The 18562-nt window shown below is 40.5% G+C and overlaps 1 protein-coding gene across 2 annotated transcripts in view; it reads right to left on the bottom strand.

Moving 5' to 3' along the window:
* RELN (reelin) overlaps positions 1-18562 on the bottom strand; it is a 311434-nt gene that overhangs the window by 162468 nt on the left and 130404 nt on the right. For both annotated transcript variants that reach the window (XM_083463882.1, XM_083463883.1), the window contains 3 exons: positions 17640-17718; positions 7899-7995; positions 6657-6708 (listed from right to left, as the gene is read on the bottom strand). In XM_083463882.1, the coding sequence (XP_083320008.1) occupies positions 6657-6708; positions 7899-7995; positions 17640-17718 (228 nt within the window). The remainder of the gene's footprint in view (positions 1-6656; positions 6709-7898; positions 7996-17639; positions 17719-18562) is intronic.

Here is an 18562-nt window from a genome sequence, read left to right as displayed (position 1 = left end):
TTTACAGCCTTATCAACTGTCTACCTCTTCTTCCACAACAGTCGGTATGCCGCCATAATCTCATTCTACCAAGACCTAGACAATGAGCCACTGTCAGTAAGTGGCATGCCAGGCAAATCTTGTGGCTGTTCAAGTGCTCGGCAAAATGTCAAAGGGATGTTGACAAAAGACTAAATTTATCCCTTGGTCTCCAGATGCTGGGCTGATTTTCATTCTTGATTCTGTACCCCACATTGTTGCTCTACCACACAAGTAGCTGTAGATTAGCCACTGCACTTGGAGGACCATTTTCTGTTATGGAATTTGGCATGAATGAATGTCTTTGTGTGGGAGTCAGTGGAAAAAGCTTAGTCATAGGGAAGAAATATTTGTTCAGGAAGAAAACACATCTCCCTTTCGAGCCCTCATTTAAGAAGATTACGAGATGAGCCAACTCTAAAATGAATATCAACATTCACCCGCAGGCCGTACCCTGGGCTTTATATCATGAGGGAATGAAGTGGCTGAATTTAGTCTGGTGAGAAAATAATTAAAAGAACAAGTGCTTAGCTGCTTTAAAATAAAATTCTAGAAGTTTCATACCTGGTATAAACAATTGCTATAATTAAGCTGAAACAATGCAAATCTATAGAGGTGTACGGCCCTTGAAGAGGTTACATAATCCCTCCTCTACATTTTAATTCAGTAAATGCATTAAGCCTGTTGAGAACCTGCAGCCTCCACAATGACGACAGCCACCTTCCCATCAGCCTCAATGGCTTACAAACAGTAGAAGACTCAGTTAAACCAATTATTCATTGTTCTCGTTCAAACCAATCAATGTATTGAACCAGCCAACGGACCTCGTAACAAAACTTATACTTTCCGCTGAAAATGAGATCCAAGATCAAATAACTCATATCGTCAGGTAGAGAAATGTAGTTACATTTAGTTGAATAAGCTTTTTGCTAATGTTTTCATTGGTCTGGTTTGGATGTAATGTTAAGCCATAGTTTAGCATTAAAGGAATTAACCACAAGTGAGGGATCTTTAGAGCCATTACAGTGGTGCCCCGCAAGACGAATGCCTCGCAAGACGGAAAACTCGCTAGACGAAAGAGTTTTCCGTTTTGGAGGTGCTTCGCAAAACGAATTTCCTATGGGCTTGCTTCGCAAGATGACAATGTCTTGCGAGTTCCTGCTGTTTTTTCCCCCTTCCCCCCTTTTTCTAAGCCGCTAAGCCGCTTATCAGCTGATCCGATCAGCCGATAAGCCGCTAAAAGCCGCTAATAGCGCTAATCCGCTAATCCTTCAATGGGCTTGCTTCGCAAGACGAAAAAACCGCTAGACGAAGAGAATCACAAAACGGATTCTTTTCGTCTTGCGAGGCACCACTGTACAGCCTGACACATCATGGGCAAATTCACAAATTAATGAGTCCTGCTTACTTTTTAATAAGATAAAGTTGGTACAGAGAATAGAAATGCACAGAAAAGTGAAAAATTGACAGGTACTCTAGTTAAAGCTACAAAAAATAATTTCTGTAATAGTTAGCTGGTGATTCATGATCTTAATTGTTGTTGTGGGGTATGTGTGTGCATGTAATTTGTTACATGGCATGGCATACATGGTTCTCCTACCCATTTTTATCTTCACAACAACTCTGTAAAGTAGACTAGGCTGAGGAATAAAAGCCATGAACCCACAAAAATGCACATAAACACATACACACAAAAAATTGCAAAATAATTTATGTTATTGTATTGGATAAATCTTTTTTTGTTTTTGATTTGCATCCAGTTCATGGACCCCTTGAAGCCCATCATAGACCCCACAGGAAGCCCATCATAGACCCCATAGGAGTCCATGGAATGCAGATGAAGAACCCCAGCACTGGAGCATGTGGTGGGGTTGTTTGAAGCTTTTATCAAGCTTCTGTAGACCAGCTCTGTGGAGTCCCACCAGCGATTCTCAGGACCCTAGCATCTGCTCTGCTCTGGAGATGGCCATATGAGTCAGTAAGTGATAAGCCATTTCTGATTTAGCATCCATATATCAAACATGCTTAGACAATAAGTTTTATAAGTCTTTCAATTTACTGTCCAAGGCTGCAATCATACGCCCTTGGAATTGAGCACCATTGAACTCATTTATAAATGACTTGGTTGGAGAAACTGAGGAGATGCTCATCAAATTTGCAGGTGACACTAAACTGGGACGGGTAGCTAATGCTACAAAGACAGAATCGGGATTCAGTATGATCTTAACTAATTGGAGAATTGGGCCCAAGCTAGCAGAATGAATTTCAATACGGACAAATGTAAGGTTCTACACTTGGGTAGCAAGAACCAGCTGCACCAAATTAAGACAAGGGACACCTGGCCTACATGTAAAAAAGATCTAGGAGTCTTAGTAGATCACAAGCTTAGCACGAGTCGATTGTGTGATGATGAAGCAAAAAAAGTTATGCTATTTTAGGCTGTGTCAACAGAGGTCTATTGTCCTGATAAAGGGAAGTAATAGTAGCACGCTATTCTGTCTTGGTCAGACCAAACCTGGAGTACTGTATCCAGTTCTGGGTACCACGGTTTAAAAATGACATTGACAAGCTGGAACATGTACACAGGAGGGCTCCCTAGATGATCAGGGGTGTGGAAACAAAGCCTTATGAGGAATGGTTGAGGGAGTTGGTTATGCTTAGCCTGGAAAAGAGGAGACTGAGAGGACACACGACAGCCTTTTTTCAAAAGGCTATCACCTGGAAGATGGAGCAAGTTTTTTTCTCCTGCTCTGGAGGCTAGGACCTGAACCAATAGATTCACTACACAAGAAAGGAGATTCCAACTAAACATCAGGAAAGACTTTCTGACAGTAAGGGCTACTAGACAGTGGAATGGACTCCCTTGGGAGTTGGTGGGCTCTCCTTAATTGGAGCTTTTGAAGAAGGGGTTGGAGTAGATGACTCTCGGGGACACCTTTCAACTCTACAATTCTATGTTTCTATGAATGTGAGTGCTACCATATCTGTAAGGATGTACAAAATTTGAAGGCAATAGAAAAAGATTGTAGGATTGCAATTCCGCAGCTGAACATTCCAATTCTTTGACTCATACAAAATGAAACACTTTTTGGTTCCCAAGCTCACGTACAGCCCTACAAAACACAGCTTATGCAGAAAACACACTCTGCACACTTTGCTAACTCTCCAAAATTAAAATAGTTCTACATGTAAGTAGTTCTTCCCCTAGAACCTTTCCCTCTTACCTACTGTCTACATATATACTCACTTCAGTCATTAAATCCATTATTATTGTGAGTCACCTTCTACAGATGGGCTATGAATGATCATATTTGGGGGAAGTTCAGGGACATAGCTATGGGGGGGGGCATTGGCTTTATGAGTGAGATGCAGAGACTATTTTGGCTAATGAACCATGCTAATATTTCATGGCAGCTGAGCTTTAAAACTCTCGTGTGTTCCTCCTCAGCCCTAAACTGTGCAATTAAAATTTTTTGCTGAAAAGATCCCTAAGGTACTGCCTTTAAATATCTTAATTAGGAGTACTCCCGTTGCACATTATAGTAACTCAGAGCATTTAGTCTTGCTGAAATGTAGCAGCATATGAGGAGGGGAAAGTGAAATGGCTAGAAATGATTTGGCACTAGGGCAGTCAGCAAGAAAGAGCAAAATACCATTTCAGTTCTGAGTTAAGAAAAACCAGCACTAATTCAGAGGAAACATGCACATCCAGCATCTTAGTGTGAATCTGCAAAGGCTGTTATATGTTGTAGATGTTATCTGCTGTACTCTTTAGGGATAATAATAGTTTCTTGCAACAGTAAGTTCACCCTAAACTCAACTGACAGGAATAATTGTTCACCAGCTCAATAAAATAGCAACAAACTATTAGCAGCTCAATATTTTGGATGCTTGTATTTAGCAGAGCCCAGGATCTATTGAACATGTGGTACTACTTGAAAATGCATTTAATGAAATTTTCTCAGGGAAATTATCCTTTCATATGCATGATCTAAGGAGCTTTGGGATTTAGCATGAAATCTGGGCCATTTTTGCTTAAATCCTTAGTCATTATCCTTTCCTCTAACTCAAATTACTTGATTCATGCCTGGTGTTTTGGCAATGGAGAGGATCTGGATGAAAGATGTGTATTAAGTTGTTGCATAGGGTGTTCAATGTGCAGTCTGTTGCTGGCACAATGTAAGACGTATTACAGCTTTGCAAAAACAGATAGAAAGTGTTAGAGCTCAATTGCACAACCGGCAGTCGCTTGAAGTATCTGTTGTTGGAATATATGACTTTACACGGCTGCTGGCAGTTTGACTATCTTAATGCTCCCACACATTGTTTTTTTTTAAAAAAAACCACACACACCTTGAACATATTGAAAGGTTCTAACTTCCTTCCCCTAACTCTTTTCACATCTCCATCTCTTTGAACCATGTCCCTTTTCTTGATCCTCCCTGATATTACAGTGATCATTCCTCACTCCCACCTTGGGCAAAGTGAGTATTTACTTTCTTTACCCTCAGCTACCCTGCATATGAGAGTTTGGTACTTGTATGGGTGGGGGAGAAATTCTGTTTGCTTCACATTCTAACACGAACCTACCAAACGTTTATTTCCCGAAACAACAACACAAACTTAAATGTAACTATCCTTCAAAATTCATACTTCTCTGAATGTTGTGATGCAATTCTTCAACCAAAGAAATTGGCATATTAGGGGGAAGTGTGCACAAGAATGAAAGGAACATACAAATTGCCAGCTTTTAGGCCAATTTGCTTGCAAAAATGTGTGTATCAGGAGAAATATGCACTAAAATGCTGGCCAATTTTCATGAGGATTTTTTTTAAAAAAACAGACTGAACTTATTGGAAACCCGAAAAAGTAAAAGAAAGAAAATTGATACAGTACTTCCATCCATTCCTACCTGCAAGTATATATTGCAATGTTGGTGTTGGTGTTTAGTGTTTGACTCGAACTAACAAATCCCTACTTAGCCATGAGCTCAGTGGGTGACTTTGAGTCAATCTCTCTGTCTTGTTGTAATATGCAGTTATTGGCACACATGTTTTACAGTCTGCATTTTTGCTAACCAAAGATTACATGATCTTTTTTGTAAGGAAACCAAGTTCTTTCTTTTTAAGTCATTTGGAACATTATTTTTCTTTTCTCTTTTTACTGCCAATGGATGGAAACTTGCTTTTGAAACTCCTGTGAGTAAAATATTCATTTGTTTGCATTGTTGGGTGTCTGTGATTTATTCTAGCCTAAGTATTTTCATGGGCAACATTTGTTTAAAAGTGGGTGAGGGCAGACCTAAATCTAACTAAGTTTTAATGTGCTTGGAGCAATCACCATTATGACTTTTTTAAATGAGGCACAACTGATTCCAGTGCTGTATGCTTTGGTGAAATGCATGTCTAACATTATTACTTAGCTCATATACAAGCCCGCTTTCTATTATATTCTGCACTCTATGGCTGATGCACACTGGAAATGTGCACTCTGGATGGAAAGCAGACTTTCCTTTCTTTTCTCAGGCACATGGGTATCACAATGAACAAGATCAGTGGTGAGCCGAAAGCAACGTATTGTGACTGAGAGATGCCAATATCACAACTGACCCCTTAGCTGCATTACTAATTACAAGTGGTATTCCAAGTGATATTAAAGTAATATTTAAATGTCTGATAAATAAGTCAATGCAAAGTATAAATGTATTACACATTTTTGGAACCTTCTGGCATCTAGATTTAATTCAAAGTAGAGGAGAAACACCCCGGTGTCAATCTAATTGATAGTTTTCATTTCCAGCAAGTATCTCCACAGTTTAATCACAACTCTACTGAGGTATACCCTGCTAGAAGAATTACTTGTTAAAATGAGAATTTAATTTAGAAATACATTTCTAGAATTCCACAGAGGAAACAGTCAACATTGCTTCTTTGGTCTTATTGAGTTATCTATACACTAAAACGTTTTCCTCCAGCACACATTTAATTGAATCATGTCTTCAAAAAATTAATACTTTTCTATGCCTGTCAAAAACCACAAGTCACCACTTGCCTTCTTTGCTTAATACATCATACAAATGTGCAGTAATTCTCAGCAGGGTTTAACTAGTTGCCCACACAGTTTTGATGTTAGGAGGACTTCAGCCTGACCATAGCTGTATTGTGACATGATAGGATTAAAATGTGTATTGGCTAAATATATATGAATGATGTAATTCTGCATTCATTGAACACCTCTGGATAAATACAAAATAATGAGCTAAAATAAAAGGTATGTTTAAAATGGTGACTGTTTAACACTGTGGTTCTCAACCTTGGGCCCCCAGATGTTTTTAACCTACAACTCCCATGATCCCTAGCTCACAGGACCAGTCGTCAGGGATGATGGGAGTTGTAGGCCAAAAACATCTGGGGGCCCAAGATTGAGAGCAAGGAAAGCAGATATTCACGCTCTCAAAGTTTCAGATATATCTTCTTTTCCAGCACACACTGAACTAATTACTACATGGAAATTTACTGATAACTTTTCAAGATATACGTGTGTTGTTGTTTTTTAAAAAGAAGACTAAAAACTTGAGCTGTATTTTTCATTTCTAAAATGTATATTTTTTAAACTGAAGACACTATATATGAACTTACCAATAGAAAACTGGAGTACAGAAGCTGTGGTTGTATTAAGGCCATTAGTAGTCTATGGAGAAGGGAAAAGAAGAAATGTTGCATTGAATCAGCAAACTAATTAGTTTATTGTAGTTTTCTTGGAAATACAAATGAGAATCTTTGAACCCTGTAAGTTTAATGCCTTGGACTCTGTTCCAGTTACTTTCAACAGCGGCAAGCTCAGAAATGAAGGATATTTTATATTCTGCTTTTCCAAGTATTGCTATCTTACCATATGCAAGTTATAAAATCTTTGCTTTTGTCGTAATTATGAAATGAACATGCGATTTTTAAATTGATTTTGCACCCTTACCATCTTACCTACAAATTAAGCATTCTAAATAGTAAACAAATAACTGATTGTTTTTGTGAGTGGTTATTTTTGAGCATGAATATAGTTTAAAGCAGTGTTTTATTTTAGGCAATCCAAATAATGATGTGCAACCTTTATTATTATTACATTTTTAAAGTTCTTTTTAACAGGACTCACTGTCTCAAGTTATCCATTGCACCTATTAACATGGAACATGCATTATTTATCAAGAGTCATGTGCAATTGTGCCAGAAAGAATTAACCGGCTGGGGGTTTTATCCATGGTTTTAAATATATCTATAATATTTTAAATTCTGCATAGTTAATGGAGTTAGCAACTTCAAATGAGAAAGTTTCACATTTCGTATCTCCATTTTTGAATGCCCACACGATGAAAGCAGCCGCCATGCTGGTGCTCACTTATCCTCTAATATATCCTTCCTCTTTAGAGCATTATATACTGCCATTGGATAGCTCATCCTGTGATGCTGCCAGCACAGTGCTTGCTGTGCAGCCAGCACCTTAGATGATTAATTCCACTTTGCAAGTCTGTCTTGGCTTGAATGCTGAAACAAAGCAACGAATACACCAACGCTGCTTAAGAATGAAACCTTAAGGTTGCATTTCTGGGAATAAGACTTAGTGAATTCAACAAGACTTACTTGTGAGTAGAAATGGTTAGGATTGTGATGTAAGGAAATAATATATAAAGGTATAAATCTGAAAGGGTATATTGGAATGCAATGCATTGGGGAGAAGTACAAGTAAGCAATGGGGGCTAAGAAAAAGAGCCAGAACGCCCCCTCCCCAACTGTAACGTTGACAGTGACATGTAAAGAAAACTGACAGTTTCTGAATTGAAAACTTGAAATTCCACAAATCAGTCAATTTCGCAAACAGCCACTTACCAATTCTCTTGGCCCATATGGCTCACAGAAAGTGACAGCACTGCCATGCATAATTACACCACATTGGTCTCCAACCTCACAATTACTACATTCAAACCTGCAGGAAAACAGAACACAGTCGAGTTGAAAATGCTGAAAAGCAAATTAGAGGCTTGGAAATTCTGACTTTGGGAAGGAAAGATCTGTTTAGGACTCCCCAAACTCAAGTTAATGAACAAATTACCATCCAAAGCAGAATTGTTATTTGGCTTGCTTATAAGACGCTCCATTTAATCTTGCACCACTTTCCCCACCAACAAAACATCCTCATGTTAATTCAAAATATTTAAAACAAGTGAATGGGTTTCCCCCCTCAACTACAGTCATGTTTTAGTTTTCAGATATAACAAATATAATATTGCAAGTACTACTGTGTGGTATTACAGTAAGGATAATTTTGAAACAGATTTTATTTCTAAGCACAGTATATGTAAGTAGGAGAAAAACAGCTAATTGAGTCTTGGCATGGGCTGATGGCAAGAGGACCAAAGTGTCCCATTATTAACCCACCACCACTTCTGTAGTCCAATAACAGTCTATGCTTTCGACTATTTAAATGATTCTAATAGTATTTTTATTCAAACAAAATAACTAATTCTGCTACTTATTTTGCACCCAAGGTGTGATGGGCAGCATTGAACACCTATATAGCATGGACCTGTTTAGAAACCCGTACGCAGTAAGAGCCGGAAACTACAACTAATCCAGAACATGGCAGCCAGACTGGTGACTGGGAGCGGCCGCCGAGACCATGTAACACCGGTCTTGAAAGACCTACATTGGCTCCCAGTACGTTTCCGAGCACAATTCAAAGTGTTGGTGCTGACCTTTAAAGCCCTAAACGGCCTTGGTCCAGTATATCTGAAGGAGCATCTCCACCCCCATCATTCTACCTGGACACTGAGGTCCAGCACCGAGGGCCTTCTGGTGGTTCCCTCACTGCGAGAAGCCAAGTTACAGGGAACCAGGCAGAGGGCCTTCTCGGTAGTGGCGCCCTCCCTGTGGAACGCCGTCCCACCAGATGTCAAAGAGAACCACAACTACCAGACTTTTAGAAGACATCTGAAGGCAGCCCTGTTTAGGGAAGCTTTTAATGTTTGATGTATCATAGTATTTTAATATTCTTTTGGAAGCTGCCCAGAGTGGCTGGGGAAACCCAGCCAGATGGGCGGGGTATAAATAATAAATTATTATTTTATTACTTGCAGATTAGCAATGACACAGTATGCATTTGCAGCATTCCCTGTAATGCAGAAGGGAGGTATACATATTGTTACCACCCCACCCCAATCTCTGAGTTGTGAGAGACTCCTGGGGTTCTGGTTTTACCAAGGGTTCCCTTTCCTTGGGGTGATGGTAAGCAGAGAATGTGATGGCTTTAGGATTTACACACACACACACACACACACACACACACACACAGCCTGAACATAAGATGGAGGCTATCACAGCATTAACACTCCCTTGCTTCCCCTTTAGTTTCCCAGGAGAGTTCCAAAGCCAAGCACAGAGCAAGACCTGTCCCTGTGTCTTCAGCCTCCACATTTCAGCTTGCCAATCTCACACATCTAACTCTACATAAAGTGGTGCCTCGCAAGACGAAATTAATCCATTCCGCGAGTCTCTTCGTCTTGCGGTTTTTTCGTCTTGCGAAGCACGGCTATTAGCGGCTTAGCGGCTATTAACGGCTTTAAGGAAAAGGAAACAAACTCGCAATAACTCGCAAGACGTTTTGTCTTGCGAAGCAAGCCCATAGGGAAATTCGTCTTGCGGAACGACTCAAAAAACGGAAAACTCTTTCCACTTGCGCGTTTTTCGTCTTGTGAGGTACCACTGTACTGTTCTCCTACATAGCAGCTAAGTGAGGGTTGGGGGAAAGGCCCACCCATATGTTCTATGGCAGATAGCAACTTCTTTGGTTAAGCTAAATTGTGGCACTTAACTAGCCAGACAAAGCCATTACCGTATCTTGACAAAGGAACTGGTTTGGGCTGCTTTTCCCGTCTACATTCTACTTGCATAGATACAGGATTGTGGGTTCTGGGAGGAGACCCAGACTGACCCCACACCCCTAAAGGAATATCAACAATCAGTTCCCCTTGTACAGCATCTCTGTGTGTACACGTACACATTGCGGGGAGCTGTGCTTGAGTCCCACCACCTGTTACATGCCCATCACAAACTAAATGCATAACATCTGCCTTATTATGGGACATCCCTTAGACACATGTGGTGTCCTAAGGCAAGTTATGTGCCCTCATGCCCCAGCTTCCCTTTCAGTCTTCCCTTCCAGCTTCTCCCCTCATGTTTGTATTCCGTACATTCTGATTTGTGTTTTGATAATTAAAGTCAAGTCTTGAATTGATCAACGTGATCCCAGCACAAATATACCCAGTTATGTGTACTTCTTGTTTACATAAGTAATGGGCATGCAAGCCTTTTCCATCTGTACCAAAGCAGCAAAGCATTACAAATCTTGTTGGGTACTTGGCAGCCTTTCCTTTTGGCTAATGAATCTTGCCTAAGGATAAACAGAAAACACACCTTTGGCTCAACAGTAATATATGCAACAATGTGCTTAGCTTTCTGCACAGACCGCTGTTATAAGGCTGTTGTCACATAGATTGACTTGAGAGTTTTTAGAAATATTTTTGTTTATTGCAGATCGTTTCCCAAAGACCTGTATGATAGAACTACTCTTCTCTACGACATATTTGTTCACTTTTTAGCCAGCGGATCCACCAGGGGAGTGGGTGCAATGAAAGGATTAACTTGATGACAATAATCCAAAACAGTGACTAGTGAGGGTGTAGCTAACTGATTGGCTTTTGTTTTCTTTCTTATTTACAAGAACGTCCTGCCAACGTTTTGTTATATATATTTCTACTGAACTGAGGATTCAAATTGGAGGACATTCTTGACTTCCTAAAAAGTACCTAGCAAGAACATCTAATGCTAGACAGTTTTTTTAAAAAAATGCAACAATCCCTTGCTGAAGTATTTGTACAACAGTTGCTAGGCACCTGGAGTGCTACAAAAGAGTTACTCAATTCATAAACAGGCATGATGCCATTGCAACAGATGGACTAAATAGAAGGCTAGGCTGCCAAAAGGCTGCCCATGAACATGAGATTGTAGATGTGCTGTTATTAAAATGACTGCCCGTTAAGGAAATGTGCTTTCCTTAACCCAAATGTTATTTTAAAAATGCCCCATGTAGGGCAAGGTGGGGGGGATTTAAACGCTTGTTAGATCACAAGAAGTTAGCTCTGTATTCTATGAATTAATTGCTAGGGGTCCTTATCCTCCAAGATAACTTTTTGACAATAATTGCTGGTTGTTAGGTCAGCAAAATGGTTAGGGCTGTCTATTTCACAATCCCTATAGCCTGAGGAGTCCTAATGGACAGAATACTTGATGACTGGGTTGTGTTTTTTCAGGTGTTTTCCCTTGAAAATGGTAAACTATGAATGTAGTATATTGTTTTGAGTCCCTTTAAGTATAATGACTCCTGTGAGGGAAGAGGGAACTCTTCATGCATGCAATAGGGAAATCAGTGTTAGAAATTGGGATAGAAAAGCTATGAGCCAAATGGCTACTGGGACCTGGGTGGTGGGCGCCTAAACAGAATGTCTAGTTGCCATTTGGGGGGGGGGGCAAAACCTTTTATTTATTATTTTGATAAGCCTGAACTAATATGCCATTCACATAAGTGACACATTGTTAATATCACATTTTTATCAGAAATTGTTAATACATGTTTAATTTGGTGTTTACAATAAAAATATTGGTAACATACTTCAGTTTTCAAAACACTCTTCTCTTTATCGTTAAACTCCTTCACATATTGTCTATCCTTAACATAGACTTCGAGGCTTCAAAGCACATATATTTGAGTGATCCTTGAGTGTCAGCTAGGCGCAAAAAATGGCACCCAGGCTTTTCAAGGCACCCGCAAATGATGAATCTTTAGGCGCAAAACATGTCTGGTGCCCTGCTAATTTCAAACTCTAAGGGAAATCACTGTGTTTGCAATCCCCTTCAAAGAACAGAACAGGAAAATGGGTAGGACTTCAGGAGTGTGCCCGGAGTCATTTATAACACAATCTCAGTACTGTGTCATTGTGAGGAATTAACAATTGGAATAGGCCTGCCCACTGAACATACTCTGCTAGCCATATACTAAGGTTCACCTAGAATGCTGCAAACTTTGTGTCTCGGGTATCCCAAATGTCAGCTTTTAAATAGATGCTCTGTGAAAGCAGCTTGGGAGAATGTGTTGCATTTTTTTAAAAAAAGCAGTGGGGAAGTTAATTATTTATTTTCTTTCTTACTTTTATATCCCACCTTTCTTCTGTCGTGGAATACAAGGTGGCCTAAGTGAGTTGGCCTCTTTTCTTCCCCTTCTTCTTTGGGATATCTGAACCAGGATGATGAGATTGAGCAGGCAAAGTGAAACCGGAGCCTCACTCTTACACTGATATCTCACCTTCCTTCAATCATGGAATTCAAACTGATATGCACGGGGTTCTCAGGTAGCCCCCCATCCAGACACTAACCAGACCCAGTCACGCTTAGCTCCAGCAAGGTTGCTTCATCATGTCCCCTCAGATCATGCCTTCTCTGCTCTACATCTGCCTTGTCTTCCCAATTGTCAACTCCACAAAGGAAGAAAAGGACAAGAGGGAAAGTTATGGACAACTACGGGTGCCACATTCAACCTGGCTGACAACCCACACTTGACAACCCCTATCATCAAGTTTGCACTGGGGGAAAACTTAAAATATTTAATACTGATTCTTGCTAATCTCAAACAAGTAGCTATTTTTTCCTGATACTTGCTCGATGGCAGCTAGCCTGATATCCCTTTTAAGCTTGACTGCCACCATCAATATAATTCTCTCAGTCTTAACTCTTCCTTTCCCCAAAACTGAGCTTAAAATGCAAGCTAGTATACAAATGTGTGCTTAGGCTGCATTCTCTGTAAATACAGAACTGGGAACGCATCTCTGGCTACAGGTTAATCTGGATGACCTTATTAGGCCTTTTCCCTCTTTTTAATTTCTCAAACTCTATGCATATCAAGTGGCTTTGCTGCTCAGCTCCTTCTCCTCTATAATCTGGTTTAGGAAATACTGTGAAGAGCTCTGGCTAGCTGGAACATCTCTTTTTATCATCTTTCATCTCCTTTAGGATTATTTTCTTTATAAAATCATGAACAGCTTTGAGCAAATCCTGATTCCAAGCCTTCATGTCGACTTTGAAATGTATTGCTTCGAAAATTAAATGGCTTAGAGCTGGTCACACACACACACACACACACACACACACACAAATTAAAAAATAAAAAGTTGAAGAAGTCATGCCAGTAAAATATTAGTAGCATCATTAGGGCATCAAATGGAAAGAAAGAGAACTTCCAGCACCCAGGTTCATATCCTCTTGACACTATCTGAAGTGTCATTTTACAGAAAATGTGTTTGTAAGCAATTTTCTTAATTGCCTTTGCTGCTCACCTCAGATATTCTTCATCTCAAATACAGAAATGGCTTCAATTATTTTTGTGTGCATGCCTGATGTTACTAAAGAGTTATTTGCAGCTCAATTCTATGCATGTCTACTCAGAAGTAAGACCTTTGAACTCAATGGAGCTTACTCCCAAGAATAAAATAGCACACTGCCACCCCAAATAGGCTTTCCTTTTGAAAGTGCCTAATTTCCTTGCATAAAACAAAAATATCCAGTTACCAGTAGCATGACATATTTTGCATGGGGAGGGGTGGACTTTAAAGCTTGTATCTAAGTTATACTCAGAGTATACACACTGAAATTAATGGACTAAAGTTAGCCATGGCTATTAATTTTAATGAGTCTGTTCTAGGTGAGACTAGCATTGGATACAACCCTGACGACTTGGATACAAGCCCTTAAGTGACTAAGCAGATGTAAATGTGCAAATTCATAGGCACGTTAAACCAAAAGTTGAAACTTAGGAAGTTGGATCACTTCAAAACAGAAAAGAAAATGAGAAATTGCTAAAATGTTCTTGACCCGATGTAGATATATAATAGGATTCTAAGCACAACAGTCCATTTCCAAAACCAAGTTCTCTGAAGCCTTGAAGGCAAGCATTTTCTTTGCGGTCCAAGAACATAATATTCTGAACAAATATACAGCAACAGGAAGAACCCACTCTCCAAAAGACAAAGCTAAGCCAATCTAAATTTGAAATATAAATCCCAAAGATTTGAGGATGTGAACAAATCATGTCATACAAAATTTCAGGAAGAAAGGATTGGAAAAGCCCATTAGAGCTCAAAAATATTGTGCACAGGACTTGGGGCAACCCACCTGCCTGGTAAGAAACTGATTGGGCAGAGGAGGCAGTCCCGAGTGCACAAAGGAGGGTGGGGTTGGGTGCCATGAATTAGTAGATAAGATCAGCAGCAGGACATTGGACAGTTCCAAACTGACAACTTGATCCCACAAGGTCTGCAGCTGAGTCCTCCCTGGCCCACTGTGGAATGAACAAGGGTAATAAAAAGCCTTGCACCGCTTAAGTACAGCCAGGTATGTGGTTGCCTTTGCCAGTCTGTGAGTGTGAGGGTAGTGGCTCTGGTTGAGGGGCGCAGCCCCCAAATGACTCTAGCTTAGAGTTTTCCATCCAAGGAGGCTTTGGGTGACTTAAGTCCTGGGCTGGGATATATATATATTTACTTCAATCCTGCCAAAGTTTTCAAATTTGTACAGTTCTCACTTATATAGATCAAAAATTTACACCATTCTTTTTGGTATTTTGTCTCCTCCTGATTGCGAATTCTGTGTGTCAATTTAGCCACCTCAGCGTATTCAACCAGCTTTATCTGCCATTCTCCTATTGTCGGCATCTCCTGTTGCTTCCACTTTTGAGCTATCAGAACTCTAGCTGCTGTTGTTGCGTACAAATATAATCTTTGATCAGTCTTCTTAACATCTTCTCCCACCAAACCTAGCAAGAATTCTTCCGGCTTTTTGGGAAAGCTATACTTAATAAAAAAAAAAAAGAAATGCAGTTTTAACTTTTGCAAACATTTTGCAAGCAATTCTCCACGTTATTTTCACTGATATTTGTCATATGCATTTTGAATGGAGAACTACATCACAAGATCCAACTTACTGCAGATTTTGAAGGATAGCTAATATAAAAAAAAAAAAAAAAGCCTAGACACCCCAACTCTTACACGGGAAGACACCCGAAGACACCAAAACCTGCATTCCTGTACCCGTGAAAATCTACGAAAGCAAATATATATATATATATATACACATTAAAAAATCTTTTAAAACCATACAAATACAATAAAAACAGCACAGCACCAGCCATTTCATTAAAAGCAGTCAGCTCCATTAAAAGCCTGTTGGAACACTTGCCAGAGGAAGGACAACAAGGAGCAAGTCAGTCTAACTTCTCTAGAGAGGGAGTTCCAAAGTCTGGGGAAGTCACCAAGAAAGTATGGGGTGGTTTCAAGGGTCCGCCTTGTACAGTTCCTCTGTTGGTGTGCATAGTACATCTAGCAAACAACACTAAGCCCCTTGAGAGCAAACTGAGTGTAGCAGCAAACACAGAGTTGGCCGCAATCTGAACCTCACCAGTCAAGGTACATATAAATGCCGTCTTAGAATGCCTCTTTCCCCACTGATAAAGGCAGAAGACTCCCTGCAAGAGACACTTCAAATTTTCTCGGTGTGAGTAACCTAAAGAGACCCAGAGGCTAGTTTCACAACTGTTTCACTGCATTTATTACTTTCAGAGAGAGTATGCTACTCCTTGCGTCATAGAAAAACCATCAAGATAAAAGGAGTCACTGAAGGTATTACAGGCCTGTAAGATGCCAATAAACCACTGTATGTGTATACCTTGGGTAGAAATAACAAATCTGGTGGTATAAATGATACGACTGCCTGAATTTCAGGTTGAACACTAACATGACTTATGACCTGTGCAACTCACAGTGTGCACTTGTGACAACTCTAAAGGAGTATTATGTAGAATTTGTGCTAAGGTGTGAGGATGTTAGTTTGTGAAATTACAGGTGCATACGTTCCAGCTAAATCAATGGTAATTATCTTCCTGGAACTGTGCAGGATTGCAGCCTTGCAATATAATCCACAAATGTTGATAGCACAAAGGCTCTCATCCAAGTGTGAGCAGCTGAAGAAAGGAGACGATGGCAGAGAAGATGCTAATGGAGGATGAGAAGGATAAGACATTGACTGTCAAACCAAGCAGTATGAGCATGGGGATGGGGGAGAGGTAACTGAGACCGTCTGCTCACCCGATTCTCTTGCAGCTCTTCTAGAGCAGAAGCACTGGGAAGAGTGTTAGGGTGTATCTGCTGCCAACTGCTGAACATCTCATACATCTGTCTGTCTGTATTGCTACCTTTTATGGGAGCTGAAAAGTGGTGCTCTCCAGTGAGAGTGAGGATTCCCGAGGGAAGTTGTGCGGAGTTTATTCAAATCTCTTGGTGAAAGCTTGAGTTTGGGGGAGGACAGCCTGGGTTTGCTTTCCACAAACACACATCTATGAGACACCTATGAGTTTGCTATAGTATTGTTCTGTTTATGGTGTGTATGGTGTGCCTGGTGCTTCTTCTGCAGTAGTTCATCCACCTTTGGTCTTCACCCTGCACTCAGCACTCACCTGTGGCTCCTACCAGTTGTCAGCATGTGACAGTGGCCACACCTTGGGAAACAGCTTCAACTGGCTGGCTAAACCAGGTGAGGGCAGCCATTGAGTCTCAAACCCTAGATGAGACATGCTCCAGCAGATTGAGCAGGTGAGACTAACGGGGTCCAAAGTCTTTTGAGACAGAGGGGAACCGACAGTTCTGTTTGTCTTTTTATTGGATCAGAATTCACTTGCATGCTGGTGCTTCTTTTAATAGATGAAGCAGAGTGAATTATTGAGGTGGTATATGGTGGCGCTGTGGGTTAAACCACAGAACCTAGGACTTGCTGATCAGAAGGCCGGCGGTTCGAAACCCCGCGGCGGGGTGAGCTCCCGTTGCTCAGTCCCTGCTCCTGCCAACCTAGCAGTTTGAAAGCACGCCAAAGTGCAAGTAGATAAATAGGTAACGGCGTTTCCATGCGCCGCTCTGGTTTGCCAGAAGCGGCTTAGTCATGCTGGCCACATGACCCGGAAGCTGTACGCCGGCTCCCTCGGCCAAGAAAGCGAGATGAGCGCCGCAACCCCAGAGTCAGTCACGACTGGACCTAATGGTCAGGGGTCCCTTTACCTTTATATGGGATGAGCATAATAATAATGTGAACATAATAATGTTTAGACTAGTTTTTAGCTGCTGTTTTGCTAGAGTAGTTTATAGACTATAATTGCCTATAATTGTTTTATTGTTGATTTATTAATGATAATGTATTAGTTTTATTGGCCCAGGCATTGTAACTGTGGTGTTTTGTGTCATAGCTATGATGTTCTAGTATGTTTATTGCTATTGATATTTTTTTTAAAGACTTTTGGAGAATCACTTGAATGGAAAGCAGCTCAGAAATACAATTAATCAAATCCATGGCCTAAGTGTGCTGCTTCTTTACTTGAGGGTTGGGGGAAGGGGGTTGGCTGTTGTCACAATAAAAATAGGGTGGGGGAAAGATGATACTATATGTGGCTCTTCAAGAAAAATGTAAAAATGAAGCAAAACTTACCACATAGCAGGATTCAGTCCTTGTAGCTGATAAGAATCAAAGTCATCTCGTAATATTATGCTTTCGCTGTGCATTTCAGCTGAAAATGAAAGACAGAAAAGAATTCCCAGCATAGTTTGAAAATCAAATGAACAAATGAAATCTCTTTTTCGCTCGGCTTTCTGAAAATGTGATTTGGTGTCCTAAATGTCCTGCTTTCGCTTTTATTTTTTGGATCTTCTTGCACAGTGGTAGGGAATCACAATTTTCATGCAAAAGGTCTAAGCTTCAGTCCTTGGCAGCTCCAGGTACACCTAGGAAAGACTTCTGTCTGAAACCCTGGAGAGCAATGGCCAATCATTGTAGATATGCTGAGCTAGCATAACCAACCACATGACTTGGTCTAAGGCAGTTTCCTATGTTCCTACTTCTCCTACTTCTGTCACATGTGGAATACATATCCCACAGAATAGAAATCAGGCATAGGCAAACTCGGCCCTCCAGATGTTTTGGGACTACAATTCCCATCATCTCTGACCACTGGTCCTGTTAGCTAGGGGTGATGGGCGTCATAGTCCCAAAACATCTGGAGGGCCGTGTTTGCCTATGCCTGATATAAATAATGTCAAAGGCCCCCACTTGTTTTAAAAAAACAATTCGGGACCAATTAGCTGGTAGTGGTTTCATTCTCATGTTCTCCACTCATCTCCCTTCTACTTTGTGACCCAGTGTCCAACCCAGTATTTCCCAGACTTAGGTCTCCAGCTATCCCTAGCTAGCAGGGTCCGTGGTCAGGGATGATGGGAATTGTAGTTTAAAAACAGCTGGGGACTCAGGTTTGGGAAACACTGTTCCAACCGCTAATTTCTCAAGTTTTGAACTACTGGTGAAGGAATTTATCAAATTGTTTGATACCTGTTTCATGTTTCTAATACTCACGGACA

Source organism: Podarcis liolepis, assembly GCF_965112155.1.
Source record: "Podarcis liolepis genome assembly, chromosome: 10".
Classification (NCBI taxonomy): Eukaryota; Metazoa; Chordata; class Lepidosauria; order Squamata; family Lacertidae; genus Podarcis; species Podarcis liolepis.
The sequence above is the reverse complement of the archived record's forward strand: the minus strand, read 5'-3'. Positions and strand labels throughout refer to the sequence as shown.